The 24,539-nt window shown below is 40.7% G+C and overlaps 1 protein-coding gene across 8 annotated transcripts in view; it reads left to right on the top strand.

Annotated features, from left to right (window-relative positions):
• OFD1 (OFD1 centriole and centriolar satellite protein) overlaps positions 1-16,027 on the top strand; it is a 54,148-nt gene extending 38,121 nt beyond the window's left edge. For 5 of the 8 annotated variants that reach the window (XM_077887459.1, XM_077887455.1, XM_077887456.1 and 2 more), the window contains 9 exons: positions 457-568; positions 2,028-2,633; positions 3,129-3,252; positions 6,737-6,837; positions 8,049-8,153; positions 11,101-11,258; positions 14,208-14,360; positions 15,526-15,593; positions 15,877-16,027. In XM_077887459.1, coding sequence (XP_077743585.1) covers positions 457-568; positions 2,028-2,633; positions 3,129-3,252; positions 6,737-6,837; positions 8,049-8,153; positions 11,101-11,258; positions 14,208-14,360; positions 15,526-15,593; positions 15,877-15,919 — 1,470 coding nt within the window. In that variant the 3' untranslated portion in view covers positions 15,920-16,027. The remainder of the gene's footprint in view (positions 1-456; positions 569-2,027; positions 2,634-3,128; positions 3,253-6,736; positions 6,838-8,048; positions 8,154-11,100; positions 11,259-14,207; positions 14,361-15,525; positions 15,594-15,876) is intronic. The other 3 variants (XM_077887462.1, XM_077887458.1, XM_077887461.1) reach the window with 2 other exon arrangements.
• Positions 16,028-24,539: the final 8,512 nt, after the last annotated feature.

Genomic DNA, 24,539 nt, shown 5'->3' with positions numbered 1-24,539 from the left:
ATCTATTTTAACATCATAAATTTCCCCCCTTATGCTAATCACTCCCCCCAATATTCTTTCTCATCTGAGAAAATTCTCAAGTGATCATGTGACATATTCATAATAAAATTAAGAGGAAGGTAAACTCTTCTAACACACAGCTTTCCAAGTCTTGATGGTCCCCATTGTTAAAAGTATCTTTTGATTCTCAGGATTGTTAAGTCACAGGGTGACATTCTCTTTCTGATATCTGCCTCATGTCCTGGAGTAGCTGCTGTTTCAGATGAGCAAAGAAGGAGCTTTTAAACTTGTGTGTTTTGTTGTTGTTTTATAGGGACCCCCTCCAAAGTGGCAGGTGTACAGCTGCTCAGAATTGGTGAAACAGAAAGAGAAAAGCCCAATGAGAGAATTGTTCATTTTGAAGTAAGCTGTGATTTATTTTATACTGATTTCTTTTCCTTCTCTAAATCTTTTCAGATTGAACATTCTGCACAGCTGAAGGCCCAGATACGTGATTATGATGAGTCCGTAAACAGGTTAACCATACAGGTTGCCGATTTAAGATTGCAACTGAAACAAACCCAGACAGGTCAGAGACATTTTAAACCTGTGTGTATGTAAGTGTGTAAAGCTTCTGATGTTTGTGAAGATGTAATGATCATGACTCCATGAATTTTTAGTAATTCTCATAGTAGGAGAAGAGCTATAGAAATATGTGTCACCTTAGAAGGAAAATTTCTATTTCAGGACCACCAACCAGGTCAGCAGCTAAAGTGACTCGCTATCTTTTTCTTTTTAAAAATTTTTTTTAAAAATTCAGTTAACGAACATATAATGTGTTATTGGTTTCAGAAGTAGAGGTCAGTGATTCATCTGTTGCTTATAACACCCAGTGTTCATGCCATCACGTGCCTTCCTTAATGCCCATCACCCAATTGCCCCATCCCCCCACCTCCCTCACCTCCAGCAACCTTCAGTTTGTTTCCTGTGACTAAAAGTCTCTTATGATTTGTCTCCCTCCTGATTTCATTTTGTTTTATTTTTTCCTCTCTTCCCCTATGATCATCTGTGTTTTGTTTTTTTTTAAGTGATTTGCTTTCACAGATGCCCCATGGCTTGGGAGAGCTTCATGTCCCAAATAAGAGAGGTTTGGTAGTAACGCAGGAGTCCCCAAATTCATCCTGAAGCTAGGCCTTCCTGTTTTGTTACCCTGACGCTAAGACCAGTTGACTTGACTCTTCAGTGGTTTTATGTGTTCCGCTGTTCTGCACCTCATACCATGAAGAATAGTTGAATAAGGTAGAACCTTTGGAACATGTGCACTGCACATCGCAAGCCTCTGCTCTCCAGCTGCATCAGGGAGGCATTGTAGGAGAGGCAGTGGGCACAGGTACTGGCTTTGCATCAGGAAATGCCAGCAGCTCTACACCTTGCTCACTGTGCGAGCTTGCCTCGGTCGAGCCTCAGTACCCGCTCTGTACAATGGGTACAGTGAGTATTCTTAGTCCACAGCGTTATTGTGATGGCGCATCCTCATTCCCTTATCTAGAACTCAGGGCAGATGCCGCCATGGCCTGTGAGTTTTGCCACAGCCCTGGAGATTCTGGGGCACCATCCTGCGGTGAAACACATTCATTATTTTGTAATCAAATGCATTAGTATTCGTGCTAGGTGGAATAAATAAAGATTGTAAATGGGTTTATATTGGTTCAGGTCAAGCTCTTCAACCAAATCATTGTTTGGGCTTTGCACCAAATAAATTAGGAATATATTTTCAGTTCTCAGAGCTTTTTAGATTTCACTATTATGCATAATGGATTGTGAAATAAAATTGTGTTATAAAAGAAGACATATGAAGCCATAGCTGGTATATATAACTTCTTGATAAATGTTAATAATCACTATCATTACTGCCGCTTCAGAAACTAATGTGCAAGTTTGTCCTGAATACTTCCTTTCATTTTTGAGAAATAATGTTCTCCATCGACTTTAACTCTGTTCTCCACCTTTTCTCTTCATTTCTCACATGATCCTATTGTAACCCACAGCCCTAGAGAATGAAGTGTACCGCAACCCAAAGCAGTCTCTCATCGATCGTTCTGTCAGCAGACTACTAAGTGGCAAGACGGTGGTGCCTTGGAATGGTGATCTAAACGGGGATTTCTTGAAAAATCCCCTCAAACAGGAAAGGCTGATGGCAATTATACCAAGGATCACAAGTCTTCCAAATGCAAGCACGGAGAGTAGTTCCCCTGATTCTGACCTTGAGTTTGTAGTCAATACCAAGATGAGGGTGAAAGAGCTAGAACAAGAGGCCGAACGTTTGGAGAAAGCTTTCCAAAATTACCATCGAAGAGTTAGTCAACACCCTGCTAAAAGCCCTTTAACATCCAAGAGCCCGCCATCCCTGCACTTGGTAGGAACGCTCAAAAACATCACTTCAGGTGCCCCCCAAAGACCTCCTTCTGCAGAGGACAAGGTTGTCTCCGAGCAGTGTGCGGTGGGCACACCTGATGAGGACAAGAGCAGTGCCTCAGAAGCTCAGACAGGCAACATGGCCTCCCGGCCACGCCGGAGCATTTCCTCCAGACGCCTCTCCTCTACTCCCCTTCCCAAAGCAAAAAGGAGCCTCGATGATGAAATGTATCTGGAAGGTGAGCTGTTGCGAAGAAGGTTGTGGGATGCTCTGGATTTGGAGGTGTCTGGTCCTTGGGGGCCCCTTAACCGAGTAAGTGTGCAGCCCGGGACGGCAGGAAGGAGCAGGGGCTGAGCCTAGGAAGGCCTGAGTTTCAGCGCTGTGTCCTCCCTCTGAACCTGCCTTTCCTGCTTTACAGTGGCATTGCCCCCACCTTGCAGGGTGCTGTGGAAGGTGGGGGGGTAGTGTCCCATTCTAACCATTTCCTTGGCACGCAGACATGTCCAGAGTGATAGTGGCTTTCCTTTTACTGCTGGTTAGTGACATATGTTTTATTGTTACTATTGTAGTTTCTTTTAGGTATGGGAATGGTTAGTTTTGTAGATCATTTATGCATTGTATTCAACTGTTGACAAGGATAATAGAATTCATTGTCAAAGTAATAGAACTGTTCAGAAACCATGTTGCTGTCTTCTCCTTGCCATTTTTAATAGTCAAGCCTTCTGCCCCTTAGGTCTAGCCCAATCCCATGCTGCTGGCCCCAGTCCTGGTCCCGACGGAACACCCCAGCCTTCACCCACGGAGTCCAGGCACAGCCTTTCCCTCCATCCGCTGCCCAGCTCTCCAGAGCAGGCCAGGTAATCACCTTCAGCTCGGCCTCTGCTGAACTGCACGGGGTCTCAGCCTGGATTTGGGTTTTCTGGTGATACTAAAAGCCATGTGGCAGCATAGAATTTGTAATCAGATTGTAAGATGTATGATCTTTGAAAATCCTCTAAATTACCTGGGGTGGCTGGGAGGAAACATACTTTTTAGCAAATAAGTAATTTTCTACTTGTTTGCTAAACTTGGTGTGTAGAATATACACTATAGTATCAGTAAACATCTTCATATTTCTGAGAATAGACTTGGTTTATGAAGATAAAACAATGGTAAAAAATCTGCAAAAACAAACTCAGTTGAAACTTGAAACAATTTCACATATTGTTAAAAACTCATTTAAAAATGTTTTGGTACTTAAATATAAACAGATAAGGTTTCAGTCTTTTTTGTACTTGAATATAATTTTTTTTGTACTTGAATATAATTGATACACAACATTAGATTAGTTTCAGGTGTACAACGTGGTGATTTGACTCTATACATTATACTGTGCTCACCACAGTTGTAGCTCCCATCTGTCACTATACAATGCTGTTATACTGCCATTGACCGTATTCCCTATGCTATACCTTTTATTCTCATGGTTTATTCATTTCAAAAGTGGAAATCTGTACTCCCCCGCCCCTTCACCCATTTTGCTCATCCCCCCCTTCTCTCTGGCAACCATCACTTTGTTCTTTCTATCTATAGGTCTAATTCTGCTTTTTGTTTATTCATTTGTTGCTTTTTTTCTTAAGATTCTATTTATTTTAGAGACTGCACATGCATGAGTTGGGGGTGGGGGGCAGAGGGAGAGAGAGAAAATCTCAGATTCTGCGGTAAGTGTGGAGCCCAACAGCAGGGCTCAGTCTCACAACTGTGAGATCATGACTTGAGCTGAAATAAGAGTCAGAGACACTTAACTGACTGAGCCATCCAGGCGCCTCTGTTTATTCATTTGTTTTTTAGATTCCACATGTAAGTGAAATTACATGGTATTTGTCTTTCTTGGTTTGATTTATTCCACTTAGCTTGACACACTCTAGGTCCATCCATGTTGTTGCATATGGCAACAATCTCATCCTTTTTTATGGCTGAGTAGTATCCCTTTATGTGTGTATATATCACATTTTCTTTATTCGTCTATTAATAGACACTTGCGTTGCTTCTATATCTTGGCTATTTTAAATAATGCTGCTGTAAACATAAGGGTGCATGTATCATTTCAAATTGATGTTTGCGTTTTCTTGGCATAAATACCCAGTAGTGAAATTACTGGATCATAGAGTAGTTCTATTTTTAATTTTTTGAGGAACCTCCATACTGTCCTCCACAGTGGCTGCACCAGTTTGCATTCCCACCAACACTGCACAAAGGTTCCTTCTCCACATCCTCACCAATACTTGTCAGAATGGCTATAACCAAAAGACAAGAAGTAACAAGTGTCAGGTGGTATCTCATTGTGGCTTTAATTTACATTGCTCTGATGAGTGATGTTGATCTTCTTTTCATGTGTCTATTGGCCATCTGTAGGTCTTCTTTGGAAGAATGTCTATTCAGGTTCTCTGGCCATTTTAATCAGATTATTTGTATTATTAGTATTGAGTTGTAGAAGTTCTTTACATATTTTAGATACTAACCTTTTATGGGATATATCATTTAGAAATATCTTCTCCCATTCAGTAGGTTGCCTTTTCATTTTATGATGGTTTCTTTTTGCTGTGCAAAAGCTTATTTTCTTCTTTTTTTTCCTGTAGTCCTGATAGTTTAATTTTATTTTATTTCTCTTGCCACAGGAGACATATCTAGGAAAATGTTGCTAGGGCCAATGTCAGAGACATTACCACCTGTGCTCTCCTTTAGGATTTCTTGGGTTCAGGTCTCACATGTAGGTTTTTTAACCCCTTTTGAGTTTATTTTTGTGTATGGTTGAAAGTGGTCTAGTTTGCTTGTAGCTGTCCAGTTTTCCCAAGACCATTTGTTAAAGAGACTGTCTTTTCCCCATTTTATATTCTTGCCTCCTCTGTCATAGATCAATTAACCATATAATCATGGGTTTACTTCTGGGCTCTCTGTTCTATTCCATTGACCTATGTGTCTATTTCTGTGCCAGTACCATACTGTGTTGATAGCTACAGCTTTGTAGTATATCTTGAAATCTGGAATTGTGATCCCTCCAGCTTTGTTCTTCCTCAAGATTGCTTTGGCTGCTCAGGGGTCTTTTGTGGTTCCATATACATTTGTTCTAGTTCTCTGAAAAATGCTGTTGGTATTTTGATCAGGATTGCATTGAATCTGTCAATTGCTTTGGGTAGCAGGGACATTTTAATAGTATTACTTCTTCCAATCCATGAACATGGAATATCTTTCCATCTGTGTCATCTTCAATTTTTTTCATCAGTGTTTTATAGTTTTCAGAGTACAGGTCTTTTAGCTCCTTAGTTAAATGTATTTCTAGGTATTGTTTTTGATGCATTTGTAAATGGAATTGTTTTCTTAATTTCTTTTTCTGCTGCTTCGCTATGTAGAAATGTAGCCAATTTCTGGGTCTGAATTTTCTATCCTGCAACTTCACTAAATCCATTTGTTCCAATTGTTTTTTGGTGGAGTCTTGAGGACTTTTTTGTATAGGATCATGTCATCCGCAGATAGTGACAGTTTACTTCCATTCCAATATGGATGCCTTGTTTTTCTTACCTGATTGCTGTGGCTAGGACTTCCAGTGAATGAAAGTGGCAAGAGTGGACATCCTTGACTTATTGCTGATCCTCAAAGGTCCCAATTTGTTTATCATTGAAATAAATTCAAAATTGGTAGTGGATCCTAGGATATGATTGCTAAAGCAGAGAGGGAGTGGGTATGTTTAGGAGCTAACCAGTGGGTTTCCCACTCTAGGATTCGAGTCACATGTGGGATTCCTATTTATGCCTGATCCTCATGGCAGGAGACTCTGACCCCTTAGTTCCAGGCTCTAGCCTCAGCTTCCCCATGTTGATTCTGTTATACTGTACAGAGTTGTAAACTGCCACATGTGCCTATTATGATCCTAAAGTATGTAATGGTTTTTTATATCACTCTTTGTTGTAATAGAGCCAAGAAGAAAGACTCGTGTGCTAGGTTAGGGCCCCTTAGTGCACATGGGGCTTATAGTATGACATCTTCAGCTGGCATGTGCTGAGGGTGTGCAGAATCTGTTCTTTTCAAAAATGTTTTCTGGTTCTGGAGAAAAGAAACTGCTCCTGGGAACAATGTGGTAATGATGGTAGTACTTATCTCACAGCATGTCGTGGTTATGAGGAATAACTAAGTGCATGGCTTAGAGGGGTACCCACTGCAGTGTAGCTCCTGTATTCTGCGAGCTCAAGAAAAACTATTTTTCAAAAGCATTTTCTTGCATCCCAAAAGGTTTTTATCACCCTGTGCTCTTGGGTTTTACGTTCCCGCAACTTGACATTCTTGAATTTTATTCTTCCGATCCAGTCTTTATCAGAAACAATTGAAGCTTCAGGACAAAACTGAATTTTCAAATCCAGACAAGCCACCTTTTAAGGACAATGAGGAACTTGAATCATCTTTTGAATGTAAGTTCAAATATGAGTACTGGTTTTTATAAGTTCAAAATGTAGAAAGCTTAGTTTTGGTGAAAACGTTCATTGTCATAAGCAAAGTAGTTACAGATTAGGACATTTTTATTTTGTGATAAAACCACAAATACAGATAGATTGCCTCATTTTTATATCACAAAGATTTCCAAGGGTGTGTTCTGAGTTCCATTTATTAAGCATTTCAGGATAGCTCACAATTTCAAAGTTGGAACTAAGTCTATAACTGAATCCTTAACTCAGTTTACCAAGTTTGAGATTGCCTCAGACTTAAAATAAGTGATTTAAAAAAAAATTTCCCCTTTTATGGAACATGAGCATACTGTTATTTTTATTTGTATACTAATTCCATTGACTACCTAAGATTTACAAAACTCATTTTTAAATTAAAGAATAGAGATAAAATAATCCAGGCTTGAGAGCCTAGAAATGGGTGTCCTGGCTGTGGCACTGCCTCAGAGCCTACTGCTTCAGTATCAAATAGAGTTTTAGAGGGGATCATCTCTGCAGTCCTTTCCAGCTTGCAAGTCTTTATATTTGTATATAACCTGTCATTTCATTTCATGAGTTTCATTGCTGAGTGTGAGAGTATAATGGTTTGAACATTTAAATGATAAGGCTTGGGATCCCTGGATGGCGCAGCGGTTTGGCGCCTGCCTTTGGCCCAGGGCGCGATCCTGGAGACCCGGGATCGAATCCCACGTCGGGCTCCCGGTGCATGGGGCCTGCTTCTCCCTCTGCCTGTGTCTCTGCCTCTCTCTCTCTCTGTGACTATCACAAATAAATAAATAAATACCTTAAAAAAAAAATTAAAAAAAAAATAAATAAATGATAAGGCTTAGTAAACTTTTCAAAATCCTTATGACTAACTTTAAGCTTGTTAAATCATTGATTTCAAATAGAATCCAAATGATTATCAGCAAACCAGGTGAATTATTTCACTCGATTGATTTCCTGTTGGGTAACTAATTAGATTTTGTAGTGAACCTAATTCTTGAAAGAAGTGTGAATACCATTGTCAGGCGGCTCCAATGCAGACTTCTTAAGAGTCCTATAGACAAAGAGCTGGCCCAGTTGGTTTGGCCAGAACTGAAGTGCTTCACCATGAGTTAGCCCTACACTGCACTGCACTCCCTTCTCTTGCCCTTATTCCCGAGGACTCAGGGGATACTTGTTTGTACCTCATGTAGGTGCAGGGAGCACGCCAAAGCAGTTTGAAGTGAATGTCCTCCATCCTGCTGGCGACATGCCTCACATGGATGCTGCCGCAGCCGCTGTATCCTTTCACTATCCAAGTAAGTTTTCCTTTGTTTTAATTAACAAAATATATTAACAAATTAGTAATATTCAATCTTATTTCATTTTCTGTTTGCTTCCTCCATGCCTTAAAAAAGTAGGACAAGGAAAACCTTTCTGTATTTCAATTTTCAGAAAAGCTGATGACATTGGAGGAAAACTGGTCATCAGACTTGCCTTGCTTGGGCCTACCTCGTCTTTCCTCTTAACCTTCTCCGGATGACCCACTTCCCTCCCCAGTGTGGAAGAAAGGTGTAGCGGGGAGATTTGAGCTTTGCTCCAGGGCTCAGCCAACAGCCAGGTCCTTTTCTCCTTGGAACCTAAGTGTTTAAGCTTTAAAGTTGAAAGGAAATGCATCAAGTAAAGTCAGCTATTAGTCCTTTCCAAACATTGGGAGAACATCATCCCTAAAACCTATGCAAAACTTCTTATAAACAGTTTCTTGGCTTAAGGCACGGTTGGGAATGTGAGTAGTCGCTGAAAGAAGCAAGAGACTTTGAGAAGATTGATTTTTGCAGATTCCAGAATAAATCATTCTGGAAAGCAAAGCACTCATTCATTGAGACTTGATCAAGAGCCTTTTCTTTACTGGGCACTTTGCTTGGGGCTGGGCATACAGCAGTGTACCAACCCAGGTCCCTGCTTCATGGAGCTTCTAGTAGGAGAGTCGGGCAGTAGGCAAGCCATCATCGAGGACCTCCAGTGGAGAGATACTGATAGGGACAGTGACAACCAAGAGAGGATCTGATGGACAGCCATTTGGCAGACAAGAGTGAGTAGGGAAGAAAAATAACAGAATAAGGGAAACCAACTGAGCAGACAGCTGTTCTGTTTCTGACATGTAACATAGATTATAATAAATGGCCTTTTAAATTACTGTTAAATAGTATGATTACATTTTGATTATCGGGGGAAGTCTCTTACATCTGCTGTTTAACCTCTTCATCTGGATGCAAAGGAAATGAGAAAGCTTCGGACTTGCTGTCTTTGTGCCAGTGGAAATACTTCTTTTCTTTGCTCTTATGTCCAGGGTGGTTTCAGTTTCAGTACGCCACTAGGCAGCTACAAAGTACACTTCTCAGGGAAGAAGCAGCCTTTTTCTCTTCATCTGTGTAAAGTAGCTTCCAAACAACATTCCTACGCCGAGATTGCTGTTCTGTGTGAGTGTGTGATACATCCAGGAGTAACCCTCCTTCCCCTGGCCGGGAAGAGGCTGTGTCGCTGCCTATAGAAATGGTCAGCCTCCTTTGGGATTTGAATTTCATGACCAGAATTAAGACTATGTTGTTCCTCTTTTATTAGTAAAACGAACTTTTTGCTAGTGACTTAGAACAGGGCACTGCAATGAGTTTTGAAGTCCCTTGGTGAACCTGTGAACTTGTTGTTCATTAGCATTGCTGGGGAAAGTTGAGGTTATAGGCCAGGGCTGGGAAAGAAAAAGTCAGCACAGTCCTCTCTGGGACTGAGATTGGATTCAGTGTGAGAGGCCTGGAGACCTGTGGTGCAAGCTCAGAGAACAAACAATTAAAACCTGGTCCTTGAGCAGAAGGGATAGAAGCAGGGAGACAGATGCATATGGGTTTTGAGAAGGCAGGTACAAAGTACTGTGTGAATATGGTGCTGGAGTGGCCAGTTGTCACTTTAAGAACAAGGAGGACCTTGCAGAGAAGGTGGCATTTAGGTGAGGGCTTGCACCGTAGGTAAGGTTTTGGGAGAAGAAGGGGGCACATCGGGTTAAGGAGATGGTGAAAAAGGCATGGCGCAAGGCTGATGCAGCTGTACTCAGGTAACTGAGCGCGCTGCTCTACAGGTGGAATATTTCAAATGGGAAGCTATGATGATAGAAGAAGGCAGTCTGGAGAGAAAAAGACAAATTGTCAGCCTAAACCACTGTGGATTTGGACTCCCCCAGAGCAGAATATGCAGAGCAGATCCAGGAAGTGACTGGTGCTCACAAAGGTGAAGGTGGGTTGCTTGAAGGCAGAGAAGCCAGTGTCATGGAAAGCTTTGACTAGGTGATTTCAGCTGCCCAGGTAAATGGTGATAGGAACCCTCACTGCAGCAGGTGGAGGACGAAGAACCTGTAAGCCCTGGTGGCCGAGTGGACATAGTATGGAAAAAGCATGATTAAAGGGACAGGAATGAGGAGTTCAGTATAAAGCCAGGGCTGTGAGGGGGGAGGGTGTCTCTGTGTGTTGATGGCAGGAAGATGGCAGGAAACCTGTTAGAAAGCAGGGTGTAAGGAAACGGAGAGGTCAGGACTAGAGAAGGAGGTGTGGGAAGTGTTGAGGATCAGCCTGGAGGAAGTGGGTGCAAGCAGCACGCTGGCTAGAGTGGGGAGGGGGGGGTACTGCGTCCTGTCTGGGTCAGGAGAGACTGGGACCCCTGTACGGGAGCAAGGGGAAGAGTCGGGAAAGTGCTGTGCAAGTGAAGAGGGAATAAGGGTTAAGTCTGAGTCCTAAAGCTAAGGGGGAGGGGCAGAGGCAGACCCAGAGGGTGAGAAGCTGAGACTGGGGTGTGTGGGGGAGTTGTCTGGGAGGCCTGAGTGGCTCAGCAGTTGAGTGTTTGCCTTCAGCTCAGGGTCTGATCCCTGGGTTTCGGGATCAAGTCCCACATCGGGCTCCCTGCATGGAGCCTGCTTCCCCCTCTGCCTATGTCTCTGCCTCTCTCTCTCTTTATGTCTCTCATGAATAAATAAATAAAAAATCTTAAAAAAAAGAGTTAATGTCATCGTATTATGAGTGACTTGTCCTCATCTCACCAAAGCAAAAGGCAGGGTGCAGTGCTAGGAGTGGGTTTGGGGGCTCCAAGATGGAGCAACTCAGGAGTCCTCTAAGAACCAAACAATCTTCCTGAGTCTTGGCAAAGGCCCCTGGAAAGTAGTCATGCATTCGTTTGAAAAATCCGATGCTGGAAAAACTACGTGTTCTCTCTCTTTCCCATTAGGCAAAGATCAGAAACAAATGGGAGAACTGAAGGAAGAAGAAAAAATATGGGAAGGGCACATGAGAGAACGCAAGGAGAGAGAAGAAAGAAGGCAGAATGAGTGGCAAGAGGCTTTGGAAAGGGAACGAAAAGAACTAGAAAAACTGGATCAAGAGCGGGTAATGCTAAATACATGCAAACTCTCCACGCTGCTTTTCCCATGGTTTACTTTCAGTAAGTACCTTCCTCTCAGGGACATGAGTCCTTAGTGTGGCCTGAAGTCATAGGAGTGGAAGGTAACTTTGTTGATGGTTTGGTTTTGGTTTTCTTACCATTCAACATTGACTATATTCCCTATGCGGTACTTCAGATCTCTGTAACTTCCTTATTTTATGACTGGAAGTGTATACCTCTTAATCCCCTTTGTCTCTTTCACCCATCCCCCTACCCATCTTCTCCCTAGCAACCACCAGTTCTCTGTATTTGAGTCTGGGTGTTTTGGGGTTGTTGTTTCTTTGTTCATTTGTTTTCTAGATTCCACATGTAAGTGAAATCATATGGTATTTGTCTTTTTCTGACTTATTTAACTTAGAATAATATCCTCTAGGTCCATCCATGTTGTCACAATTGGCAAGATCTCATCCTTTTTATGGCTGAGTAATATTACATTATGTATATATATATATCATGCCTTCTTTATCCATTCATCTGTCTATGGATACTGGAGTTGGTTCCATATCTTGGCTATTGTAAATAATGCTGCAGTAAACCTAGGGGTGCACATATCTTTTCAATTTAGTGGGGTTTTTTTTCCCTTTAAGTAAATACTCAGTAGTGAAATCACTGGATCAGATGGTAATTCTATTTTTAATTTTTTGAGGAACCTCCATCTTGATTTCCACAGTAGCTGCACCCTAGTAGTTTGCATTCCCACCAACAGTGCACAATGGTTCCTTTTTCTCCACATCCTCGCCAACACTTGTTTATTGTCTTTCTGATTTTAGCCATTCTGACAAGTGTCAGGTGATACCTCATTGTAGTTTTGATTTGCATTTCCCTGATGATGAGTGATGAGCATCTCTTCCTTTGGTAGTTGGCTATCTATATGTTGTCTGTGGAGAAATGTCTGTTCAGGTCCTCTGCCCATTTTTAATTGGATTGTTGGGTTTTTTTTTCATGTTGTGTAAGTTTTTTATATTTTTGGATATTAACCCTCATTGGATATATCATTTGCAAATATTTTCTTCCATTCAATACATTGGGGTTTTTTTTTTAAGATTTTATTTATTTATTCATGAGAGACACACACACACAGAGAGAGAGAGAGAGGCAGAGACACACAGGCAGAGGGAGAAGTCGGCTCCATCAGGGAGCCCAACTCGGGACTCGATTCTCGGACTCCAGGATCATGCCCTGGGCTGAAGGCAGGCACCAAACCACTGAGCCACCCAGGCATCCCTTTTTTTTTTTTGCTGATGGTTTCCTTCACTGTGCTGAAGCTTTTTATCTTGATGTAGTCCCAGTAGTTTTGGGTTTTTTGTTTTGTTTTGTTTTGTTTTTGCTTTTGTTTCCTTTCCTCAGGAGACATATCTAGAAAAATGTTGCTACGGCCAATGTCAGAGAAGTTACTGCCTGTGCTCTCTTCTAAGATTTCTATGTTTCAGGTTGCACATTTAGGTCTTTAATCCATTTTGAGCTTATTTTTAAGAAAGTGGTCAGTTTCATCATTTTGCATGTTACTGTGTCCAGTTGTCCCAGCACCATTTATTGAAGAAACTTTCTTTTCCCTGCTGTATATTCTTGCCTCCTTTGTTGTAGATCAGTTGACCATATAAGCATGGGTTTATTTTTGGACTCCATTCTGTTCCATTGGTCTATGTGTCTATTTTTTGTGCCCGTGCCATACTGTTTTGATAACTACAGCTTTGTAGTATATCTTGAAGTGGCTTGGGATACCTCTGGCTTTGTTCTTCTTTTTTAAGTTTGCTTTGGCTATGTGGGGGTCTTTTGCGGTCTTTTGCGGTTCCATACAAATTTTAGTAGTATAAAGTATTTAGTAGTATTAAATTTAGTATTATTAAAAGCCTAATGTAAGCATCCCCATCTTCTCCTTTGCTTATTAAGAGCACTGAGAAAGGTTGTGTATAAATAACATAGACCTTAGAAGTTCAGCAACAAAGGGGAGCTTTTGCAAGCTCATTTGCAGCATTTTCATCTGGTCCTGGAAATAAGCCATAAAGGAGGTAGGCTTGGCTTTGCTTTAGGTATTCTCTTTTTAAATGGGGTTTAAAGACTTCTAAGAAGAAAGAAAGGAAGGAAGGCAGGGAGGGAGGGAGGGAGGGAAGGAAGGAAGGAAGGAAGGAAGGAAGGAAGGAAGGAAGGAAGGAAGGAAGGAAGGAAGGAAGGAAGGAAGGAGAAAGGAAGAGAAAAGAAAGAAAGGAAGAGAAAAGAAAAGAAAGAAAAGAAAGAAAAAAGAAAAGAAAGACTTCTAAGGTCAGCTAGCCTGGGACTAGAATAACCCAGGGAAGTGACTGCTGGTCAACAGTGGCCTCCAGGGGCTCCCCTGCCCTCCTCCTTCCTCTGGTTCTCTTCTGGCCTTCCGTGTTCTGATTCTGGTGCCAGGTATGTGTATTACTCTGGCCTCTTCTCACACCCAAGTCTTACTGAAATTCATCTTCCATACGGATGTTCCTTGGACTCCTGGTTAATTTGGTGTAAAGCACAGGACACTTTAGGCAAATTGATCCCTTCCTTCATTGAGATGACCTGTTTTGGGTGCCTGGGTGGCTCAGTGGTTGAACATCTGCCTTTGGCTCAGGTCATGATCCCAGAGTCCCAGGATCGAGTCCTGCATCCAGCTCCCTGCATGGAGCCTGCTTCTCCCTCTGCCTATGTCTCTCTCTCTCTCTCTCTGTCTCTCTGTCTCTGTGTCTCTCGTGAATAAATAAATAAAATCTTTTAAAAAAAATAGAGAGGACCTGTTTGCCCCCCTTTGGTAGCAGTGACTTCAATAGTTCTTTGGTATGCGGGATGTACTTAAAGGATCAGGACTCTATTACCATGCCTTTTTAAACACTTAAAAGTTTTAATGTATTTGTATATTTCCTTTGTTGGTGTCTATTCCACAGAGGATGATTGAAGAATCATTGAAGATTGAAATGGAAAAAGAGTTAGAATTGAGTGTTGAAGAAATGAAGGAGAAAGCTGTTGGTGATGAAAATCTTTTAGAGAAATACATGAAAATTATTCAGCAGAATCAAGACCAGGAGATGGCAGATAAGGTGCTGACACTGTGGACCAGCCTTCTGTGGAGGGGGGTGCCAAGGGATGTTTTGGTTTGTTTGAAAACTATAGAACCCAAATCTGCCTTCGCCATTGGAGACAAAATGGTAGAAAGCATAGAAAATCCACAGTCCAGGGCAGCCCTGGTGGCTCAGCAGTTTAGTGCCGCCTGCAGCCCAGGGTGTGATCCTGGAGACCCTGGATCGAGTCTCAGGTCAGGCTCCCTGCATGAAGCCTGCTTCTCCCTCTGCCTGTGTCTCTGCCTCTCTCTCTCCCCTCTCTGTGTATTCTCATGAATAAATAAATAAAATCTTTTTAAAAATTTAAAAAAAAAATCCACAGTCCAAATAGAGCCTTGGGTCTTTTTGATAACATTACAGTCGTGACAACAAAATTTCATCACTTTTTGCTTAAGTAAAGATTGAGGAGGTTTTGATTTGTCAAATTTTATAAAAATTGGAATGTCTCATTATTCTAAAAACAAGAAAGAAGGGGTGCCTGGGTGGCTCAGTTGGTTAGGCATCTGCCTTCAGTTCAGGTCATGATCCTGGAGTCCTGGGATTGAGCCCATCATCAGGCTCCTTGCTCGGTGGGGAGCTTGCCTCTCCCTCTCCCTCTGCCTACCACTCTGCTTGTACTCTTTCTCTCTGTCAAATAAATAAATAAAATAGTAAAAAAAAAAAAAAAAAAAGAAAGAAAGAAAAAGAAATATAATGAAAAGTCTGTCCACGAATAATGAATGCATTAGTACTGTCTGAGACCTCAATATTTTACTTAAGTCACAACTGTGGATGTTGAGAATGTATACCAGATAGTTTATTTTGATGTGCTTGCTGAATTTTTTAAAGATTTTATTTATTCATGAGAGACAGAGAAAGAGAGAGAGGTAGAGACAGGCAGAGGGAGAAGCAGGCTCCATGCAGGGAGCCCGACTCAGGACTTGATCCCAGGTCACCGGGATCACACCCCTGGCTGAAGTTGGCACTAAACCACTGAGCCACCTGGGCTGCCCAGCTTGCTGAATTTCATGTTTAAAAGTGACCTCTTTTTTAGACTCTTGAATTGGGTATATATATCTCAAATTAGTTCTTACAGAAATCAGAGTGTTAAATAAAATAGATATATATGTAATTTCAAAGTTTTTTTTTCCCCTTTTTGTATCAGAGTTCAAAGAAAATTGTCAGAGAAGGCTCAGAAGTGGACACACTGCCATCTAGTGACAAAGATGAAAGGTATGGTTTCCTCAATGTGATGTTCTATGCAAACCTTTATGTTGCTGGTGTGTCAGCCAAGTTCGTTCAGATATTGAAGTCAGCCTGTAAGAAATTAGTGAAACAATCAAAATTAGTTACTTAAAAATGTATTGCATTTTTTAACTTGTGAAATTGCTTCTGAGACCAATTGTAAGCAAGGACAGAAACCCCACAGAGAAAGAATGAGAACATTATGAAGATCCCTGAATAAACTTGACAAGAATTTAATAAATCACAGTTTTTTTTTCTTTCCCTAATTTAGTTTCAGGGGATTTTTTCCTGAAGAACCAGATGACTTTTGGTAACCGTGTTTGCTGTCCAGCATCTTACCCAAATCATGTAACTAAAGTGCTATGAATTCTCTGTAACAAGACGAAGTTCTCAATAAACATCATGTGTGTAATCCCATGCAATTTTGTTTCTCCTAATTTTGTTTGGTACCATAGTATATAAACCAAAAATCATCTAGTCAAGTAACAACTCTTTAGAATTTCTCCTTTTTAGGTTCTGCATGACATTAGAATGAGGTGCTCCCCCCCCCCCATTTTTGTTATAGGTTATATTTGCTCAAAAACTTATTGATCAAGTTCCAGGCTTACATTTTGAAAGTTTCAGCTGTGTTCCTTTCCTCTGCAGTTGGCTACCGGCCCCCCACTGCCGGTCACATAGGAGACCATCTTCCCCAACACTCTCCATCTGATCTATCCCTGAAAATAAGGACACAGGTTTTTCCATTGCAGGTGTTAGAAATAATACAGTATCCCCTCTGGTCTTCACTTTTCACATCTTTTTTTCTTGAGAGTGAACACGACCCCTTCTTAGATGATGGTGGTAAAAAGAAAAGATAACATTTACTGAGCACTTTATGTGTACCAGATACGATTTTAAATCTTCATGTTTTAATTCATTTAATTCTTATCGATACGAAGCACGTGTACCGTGACTCTCCACATTTTATAGATGAGGAAATGCGAGGCACAGAGAGGTGAGTGACTTGATCAGGGTCTCCTAGCCATCAAGTTGCAGAGCCAGGATGGGAGACCAGTGCTGCCTCTAAACTGAGCTGTTCTGGAGCTGCTCCTGTGGAGGACATCCCACAACTTTCAGTGAGTTGCCCATTGGATGTCCATTTCCAGAATGACCTTTAGAAACTACATATTGAAAAAAATAAGATAACTGCACTCTCACACAGCACCCGCAGAACTGTCTTCATCTTTGCACACCTGTACCTCACAAGGCAGCATCTTGTGTGTGGGAGCATCTTGGAAAAGCTTTTATGACACTGCCAGTATAGTCACCAAAAAGTGCCACACAGAACGACCCTGAGGGTGACCACCCACCCAGTTTGCCTGGACTGGAGGGGTTCCTTGGGAATGAGACAAGTGCTAACCGATGGTCCCCCAGCTCCTACCATGGGATGGGGTTGTCTAGTTCATCTTTTCAGTGAGGTCCCAGAGATCATTGCCCTGTACAAATATAGATAGGGTTGTATTGGTTTTGCCAGTGATGCTTAGTAAAGGTCACTGAGTTCTCACAAAGTGGGAAGGTGATTTTTTGGTGTCTATTACTACTTGGGCTTCTAAGGAATTTTTCATAGCAGTGTATCTTTGGAAGTAATTGAAGAAATAAGTTGTCTAAGCCTCATCATTATCACACTTAGCATATCAGACATTGAGTCCTATTGCCACTAGGAACTTGGCATCATCTGTTCCAGCACCACCTCATAATGTCTTTTTTTTTTCTTCCAGCTTTCAGATAAAATTGACCTGTAACACTGCATGAACTTAAGGTATAGAACGTGTTGATGAAGGGGCACCTGCATGGCTCACCGGTTGAGCATCTGCCTTTGGCTCAGGTCATGATCCCGGAATAGAGTCCAGCATCGGGCTCCCTACAGGGAGCCTGCTCCTCCCTCCGCCTGTGTCTCTGCCCCTCTCTGTGTCTCTCATGAAAAATAAATAAAATCTTAAAAAAAAAAAAAAAAGCATTGATGTGGTGCACTTACATGTTGCAAAATGATGACCACCATAGCAGACACCTGCATCATGTCACATAATCACCACTTACAGTTAAAACATAGCAACTTTCAAGTATATGATACAATATTATTAACTGTAATCACTGCTGTACATCAGATTTTCTGAATTTACTCATCTTGTAACTAGAAGTGTGTGATCTTTGACCAACATCTCTTCCCCACTCCCTAGCTCCTTGTAACCACCAGTTTAGTCTGTTTCTATGAGTTCACCTTTTTGAAATTCCCTATGTGAGAACATACAGTATTTGTATTTCTGTGCCTTATATCACTTAGCAGAATGCCCTCAAAGTCCATTTGTGTTGTTGCAAGGAGCAGGATATCCTTTCTCATGGCTGAATAACATTTCATTGTGTATATATACACACATATGTATATCCATATACATTATATATATATCCACATCATCATTGCTCATCCATCCCTTGATGGTCACTTAAGTTTCCATATCTTGACTATTGTTCACACTAGTGCAGTGAACATGGCAGTCCACATATCTCTTAAAGAACCTGTTCTCATTTCCTTTGGATAAGTACCCAGAAGTGAGGTTGATGGATCATAGGGTACTTCTAGTTTCTACTTTTGAGAAACCTCTATACCATTAACCACAGTGGCTACACCAATTTATATCCCCACCAACAGTGCATAAGGGTTCCCTTTTCTCCACATCCTCACCAACACTTATCTCTTGTCTTTCTGTTTTTTTTTTTTCTTAATTTTATTTATTTATTCATGGCAGAGAAAGAGAAGCAGAGACACAGAGGGAGAAGCAGGCTCCATGCAGGGAGCCCGATGTGGGACTTGATCCCGCGACTCCGGGATCATGCCCTGAGCTGAAGGCAGACGCTCAACTGCTGAGCCACCCAGGCATCCCTATCTCTTGCTTTGTTTTTTTTTTTTTCAATTTTTATTTATTTATGATAGCCACACAGGGAGAGAGAGAGGCAGAGACAGGCAGAGGGAGAAGCAGGCTCCATGCACCGGGAGCCCGACGTGGGATTCGATCCCAGGTCTCCAGGATCCTGCCCTGGGCCAAAGGCAGGCGCCAAACCGCTGCGCCACCTAGGGATCCCTATCTCTTGTCTTTTTGATGGTTACCACCCTAACTGGTGTGACATGATGTCTCACTGTGGTTTTGATTTGCATTCCACTGATGAGTAATGAGCACTTTTTCGTGTACATGCTATGTTGTCTTTGGAAAAATGTCTGTTCAGGGGTGCCTGGCACATGACTTTGATCTCAGGGTTGTAAATTCAAGCCCCAGACTGGGTGTAGAGATTATTTAAATAAATCTTTTAAAAGTGTTCAATTCTGCCCATTTTTAATTTTTTTTTAGAGATTTTATTTATTCATGAAAGACCTAGAGAGGCAGAGACACAGGCAGAGGGAGAAGCAGGCTCCATGTGGGGAGCCCGATGGGGGTATCAGGCCCTGAGCTGAAGGCAGACGCTCAACCGCTGAGGCACCGAGGCATCCCTGCCCATTTTTAAATTTGATTGGTTTTTTTGCTATTCTGTCATAGGAATTCTTTATGTATTTTGAATATTAACCCATTATCCAATACATGGTTTGCAAATACTTTCTTCCACTTGGACAGGTTGTTTTTCACTTTGTTGATAGTGCCCTTTGCTGTGCAGAAGGTTTTTAATTTGATGTAGTGTCACTTGTTTATCTTTGCTTTTGTTTTTGTGTCAAATCCAAAAAATCATTGCCAAGACTGATGTCAAAGAGCTTACCTCAAAAAAAAAAAAAAAAAAAAAAAAAAAAGCTTACCTCTTATATTTTCTTCCAGGGATTTTACAGTTTGAGGTCTTACATTCAAGTCTGATCCATTTCGAGTTGCTTTTTGTGTATGGTGTAAGATAGGCGTCCAGTTTCATTGTTTTGCATGTGCCTATCCAATTTTCCCAATACCACTTATTATAGTTTCTTCCCCTTTCCTTCTACATATCCTTGTATATTCTTGCTCATTTGTTGTAAATTAATTGATCATATATGCATGAGTTTATTTCTGGGCTCTCCATTGTGTTCCATTGATCTAGATGTCTGTTTTTAATACCACTACCATACTATTTTGATTATTACAGCTTTGTACTATAGTTTGAAATATGAATGTGTGATGCTTCCAGCTGTTCTTAAGTTTGCGTTAGCTATTTGAGGTTTTATTTTATTTTGTGATTTCATACAAATTTTATGATTGTTCTATTTCTGTGAAAGAATGCCTTGGGAATTTTGATAAGGATTGCATTGAATATATTTATCACTGTGGGGAGTATAACATTTTAACAATATCCTTCCTGTCCATGAACATGGAATATCTTTCTATTTATTTGTATCTTCAGTTTCTCTAATGTCTTATGGTTTTCAGATCTTTCATTTCTTTGGTTAAATTTAGTCCTAAATATATATTTTTAAAGATTTTATTTATTTATTCATGAGAGACACAGAGAGAGAGAGAGAGAGGCAGAGATACAGGCAGAGGGAGACGCAGGCTCAATGCAGGGAGCCCGATGTGGGACTTGATCCCAGGTCTCCAGGATCAGGCCCTGGGCCGAAGGCAACACTAAACCGCTGAGCCACTGGGGCTGCCCAAGTCCTAAATATTTTTTGATGCTATTGTACGAAGTCTTGTTTTCTTAATTTCTCTTCTGATGCTTCATTGTTAGTATATAGAAATATAACTGATTTCTGTGTATTAATTTTCCATCTTGCAGCTTTACCAAATTCATGGTTTTAGAATTTCTTTTAGTAGAATCTTTAGGATTTTCTATATATAACATCATGTCATCTGCAGATAGAGACCATTTTACTACTACTTTTTGATTTGGATGGCTTTTTTCTTCCTTACTTAATTGCTCTGGCTTGGTATTCAAGGACTGTGTTGAATAAAAGTGGCAAGAGTGGGCATCTTTGTCTTGTTCCTGGTCTTAAGTGAAAAACTTAAGCTTTCCACAGTTGAGTATACCAGCTGTGGGCTTGTTGTATATGACCTTTATGGTGTTGAAGCATGTTTCTTGTATATTCAATTTTTTGAGAGTTATTATCATGAAAGGATGTTGAATTTGTGAAATGCTTTTTGTGCATCTAAGGGAATGCTTATATGATTTTTATCCTTTATTTTGTTGTAGTTCATGTGTTGTTGTTCCTGTTTCGGAACATTGATTGATGTGCAGATGTTGAATCATCCTTGAACCGTTAGAATAAATTCTACTCAATCATGGTGTTGTGTAATCCTTCTAATGTACTCTTGAATTCAATTTGCTAATATTTGGTTGAGGATTTTTTTCATCTATGTTTGTCAGGGATGTTGACCTGTAATTTTATTTTTTTATAAAGTTCTTATCTAATTTCGATATCAGGCTAATGCTGGCCTTGTAAAATGAGTTCGGAAGTGTTCGGTTTTTTGGTTTTTTTGTTGTTTTTTGTTTTTTGTTTTTGTTTTTGTTTTTTTTAAGAATTAGAGAAGAATTGGAATTAACTCTTTAGAAAATGTTTATTAGAATTCACCAGTGAAGCCATCTGGTCCTGGACTTTTCTTGTGGGAAGAGCTTTGATGACTGCTTTGATCTCCTTACTAGTAATTGGTCTCTTTGGATTTTTTAAAAAGATTTTATTTATTCATCTGAAAGAGACTTGAGCAGGGGGAAGGGCAGAAGGAGAAGCCGACTTCCTGCTGAGCAGTGAGCCATACATGATTCCAGGACCCCAGAATCATGACCTGAGCCGGAGGCAGATGCTTAACTGACTGAGCCACCCAGGCACCCTAATCTCTTCAGATTTTTCTATTCATGGTTCAGTTTTGGTAGGTTGTAGATTTGGAGGAATTTATCCGTTTCTGCTAAGTTGTCAGTTTGTTGGGGTATAATTCCTCCTAATAGTCTCTTAGGACTCTGCATATTTGTGTGGTATCAGTTGTAAAGTCTCTTCTTTCATTTATACTTTTATTGGAGTCCTTTTTTTTTTTTCTTTTGCTAAGGGTTTAAGGTTTGCTAAATCTAGCTAAGGTTTTATCTTTTCAAAAAACCCAGCTATTAGTTCCACTGGTCTTTTCTGTTGTCTTTTTAGTCTCTAGTTTATTTATTTCTGCTCTGATCTTTGTATTTCCTTCCTTCTGCTAGTTTTGGGCCTAGTTTTTCTTTTTGTAGTTCCTTGAGATGTAAAGTTAGGTTTTGTGTTTGAGCTTTTTGTTTCTTAACATAGACATTTACTGCTCTAAATTTCTCTCTTAGAACAGCACTTGCCACATGCCATAAGTGTTGGTATGTTATGTTTCCCTTTTCATTTGTCTCAAGATGTTTTTTCTTTCTTTCTTATTTGACCCATTTGTTGGTTAAGAGCATGTTGTTTAATTTCCATGTATTTGGTTATTTTCCAGTTATTCTTAAAATTGATTTCTAGTTTTATACCATTGTGGTTGTTATGATTTCAATCTTAAACTTTTTTACTTGTTTTGTAGCCTAACATATGATCTATCATGAAGAATGTTCTGTGTGAGCTTAAGAATGTCTTATGTTCCTGTTGGATTAGTGAAAATTAATAAAGGGAAATCTTACTTAGAATGGAGTTGGGAAGCCCTGTAGCAGGGAGCTCTCCCACATGTGAACTTTTCATCACAGCTTACTTCATTTCTATGCCAGAAAAAGTTTACTTTATTGCTCTAGCAGGAGGAAGGAAAATCCCGATGTCCTGGGATCGAGTCCCACGTCGGGCTCCCTGCATGGAGCCTGCTTCTCCCTCTGCCTGCGTCTCTCTCTCTCTCTCTCTCTCTCTCTCTGTGTGTCTCTTATGAATAAATAAATAAAATCTTAAAAAAAAAATAAAGTCAAAATTACTTAGTGATCAGAAGTGGGATCTGAAGGAGATGAATACCTGAGGAACTAACAACCCTCAGAACAAATGGCAGTACCCACCTAAGCCCTTTGTGTTCTCCACTTCCCTGAGATGGCTTTTTTCTTTTGGTTGGGTAAATCTCCTCTCCAATGGAGTTCCCTCCCTTGGTTAAGCCCTCTGACTTTATTCAATATTCGTTTTTTGTTTCTGTGGAGGCACTGCCTTGCCTGGTGAGGATTTTAAGAATTAGAGAAGAATTGGAATTAACTCTTTAGAAAATGAGGTTTGGTTTTTATTTGTCCTCTTTCTGTTTGCTGCAGCTTCTTGGTAAGTGACCCATCCTGTCCGAGAGCGGGGGTAAAACACATTATTCCCTTGTTTCAGAACAGCTGTTCAAAACAGGGTCCCTTGTAGGTAAGACACTTTAGGGAATCTAAAGGCAGGATAGGTTCACCCTAGTCCTTGGACCAGGCTCGTGGCCTTTGTGGAAAAATAGGCAAACTTCTGGATAATTTGGAATTGTGATGGTCCATTCTGGGGAAACTTTGACTTAGATAAATCCACCTGAAGGGCCACCGTAAAGAGAGGATCCCAACCCTCTCAGAGACCATGGAGTGCATTCTGTGGTATGCAGGAGCTTCTAAAAGACAAAATGATTTCAAAAACAGCTCTAAAAAGGATCCTTGGAGTGCGTGGGTGGCTCAGTCTGTTGAGCAATTAAGCAGTTAAGCGGCTGCCTTCAGCCCAGATCATGGTCCTGGGGTCCTGGGATGGAGCCCTGCACTGGTGTCCCTGCTTAGCGGGGAGCCTGCTTCTCCCTCTCCCTCTACCCCTCCCAACCACTTGGGCGCTCTCTCCTGCGTTCTCTCTCAAATAAATAAATAAAATCTTAAAAAATTAAAAAGGATCTTTAACAGCATGCAGATAAAAATCTTTCATGAAAAAACACAAACTTTGGCCATCTGAGCAGGTAAACTTTTTTTTTTTTTTTTTTTTTTTTTTTTTTTTTTGAGCAGGTAAACTTAATCCATCTTCTAGAAACACAATTTGGATCCAGCTATTCATTCTTAGGAGTTTTGTGCTTGAGACATGGCTAAGGTTTTTTTGTTTTGTTTTAAACTAGGGCAGCCCTGGTGTTGCAGCGGTTTAGCGCCGCCTACAGCCTGGGGTGTGATCCTGGAGACCCGGGATTGAGTCCCGCATCGGGCTTCCTGCATGGAGCCTGCTTCTCCCTCTGCCTGTGTCTCTGCCTCGTTCTCTCTGAATGAATAAATAAATAAATCTTTAAAAAAATAAAAAATAAAGCTTATCTCTGTGGTTGTTTACATATGTCTATGTCTGTATTTTTCTACTTATAATATTGCCAAAATTAATTTGTAAAGAGCTCTATTTAATTGGCTTAAAGAAAAATAAGTACATATATAAATTAACTAAACTAACCCAGATGTTTCTTGGGTTCACATGATCCAGGATAATCAGTAAATAAAAGCTAGTTTGTTGGTTTAATTAAGACAGACATGTCTTAGAATTATCAACATTGACTATAATGCAGATACGTAACTTTTATTCTACCTGGGTTTATTAGTCAATAAAGTTTATGTTATCTCTATCACAAAATCTGTCAGCAAGAAAATTTGCTTGAGATGATGCCTGGCATTGTCTAATGTCTCATGAAGTTTTTGTGAGTGATCTAAACATAATTAGTGGGAACAACAGGACTATATAAACAAAAGTAGGATAAGAGTTTTTAGGTGCAGGGGGATCCCTGGGTGGCTCAGCGGTTTGGCACCTGCCTTCGGTCCAGGCATGATCCTGGAGTCCCGGGATCGAGTCCCACATCAGGCTCCCTGCATGGAGCCTGCTTCTGTCTCTGCCTCTCTCTCTCTCTGTGTGTGTGTCTATCATGAATGAATAAATAAAATCTTAAAAAAAAAAGTTTTTAGGTGCAATGATTATGTTTTTATGGCATGTATGGCTAAAAATAGCTTCCTCGGATATTTTTTGGTCCAAAAATCTCCAAACTTGAGAGTTTTGCTGACTTAAATGATGGAATTTCATTG

Source organism: Canis aureus, chromosome X, assembly GCF_053574225.1.
Source record: "Canis aureus isolate CA01 chromosome X, VMU_Caureus_v.1.0, whole genome shotgun sequence".
In the NCBI taxonomy this organism is placed as follows: domain Eukaryota; kingdom Metazoa; phylum Chordata; class Mammalia; order Carnivora; family Canidae; genus Canis; species Canis aureus.
The sequence above is the reverse complement of the archived record's forward strand: the minus strand, read 5'-3'. Positions and strand labels throughout refer to the sequence as shown.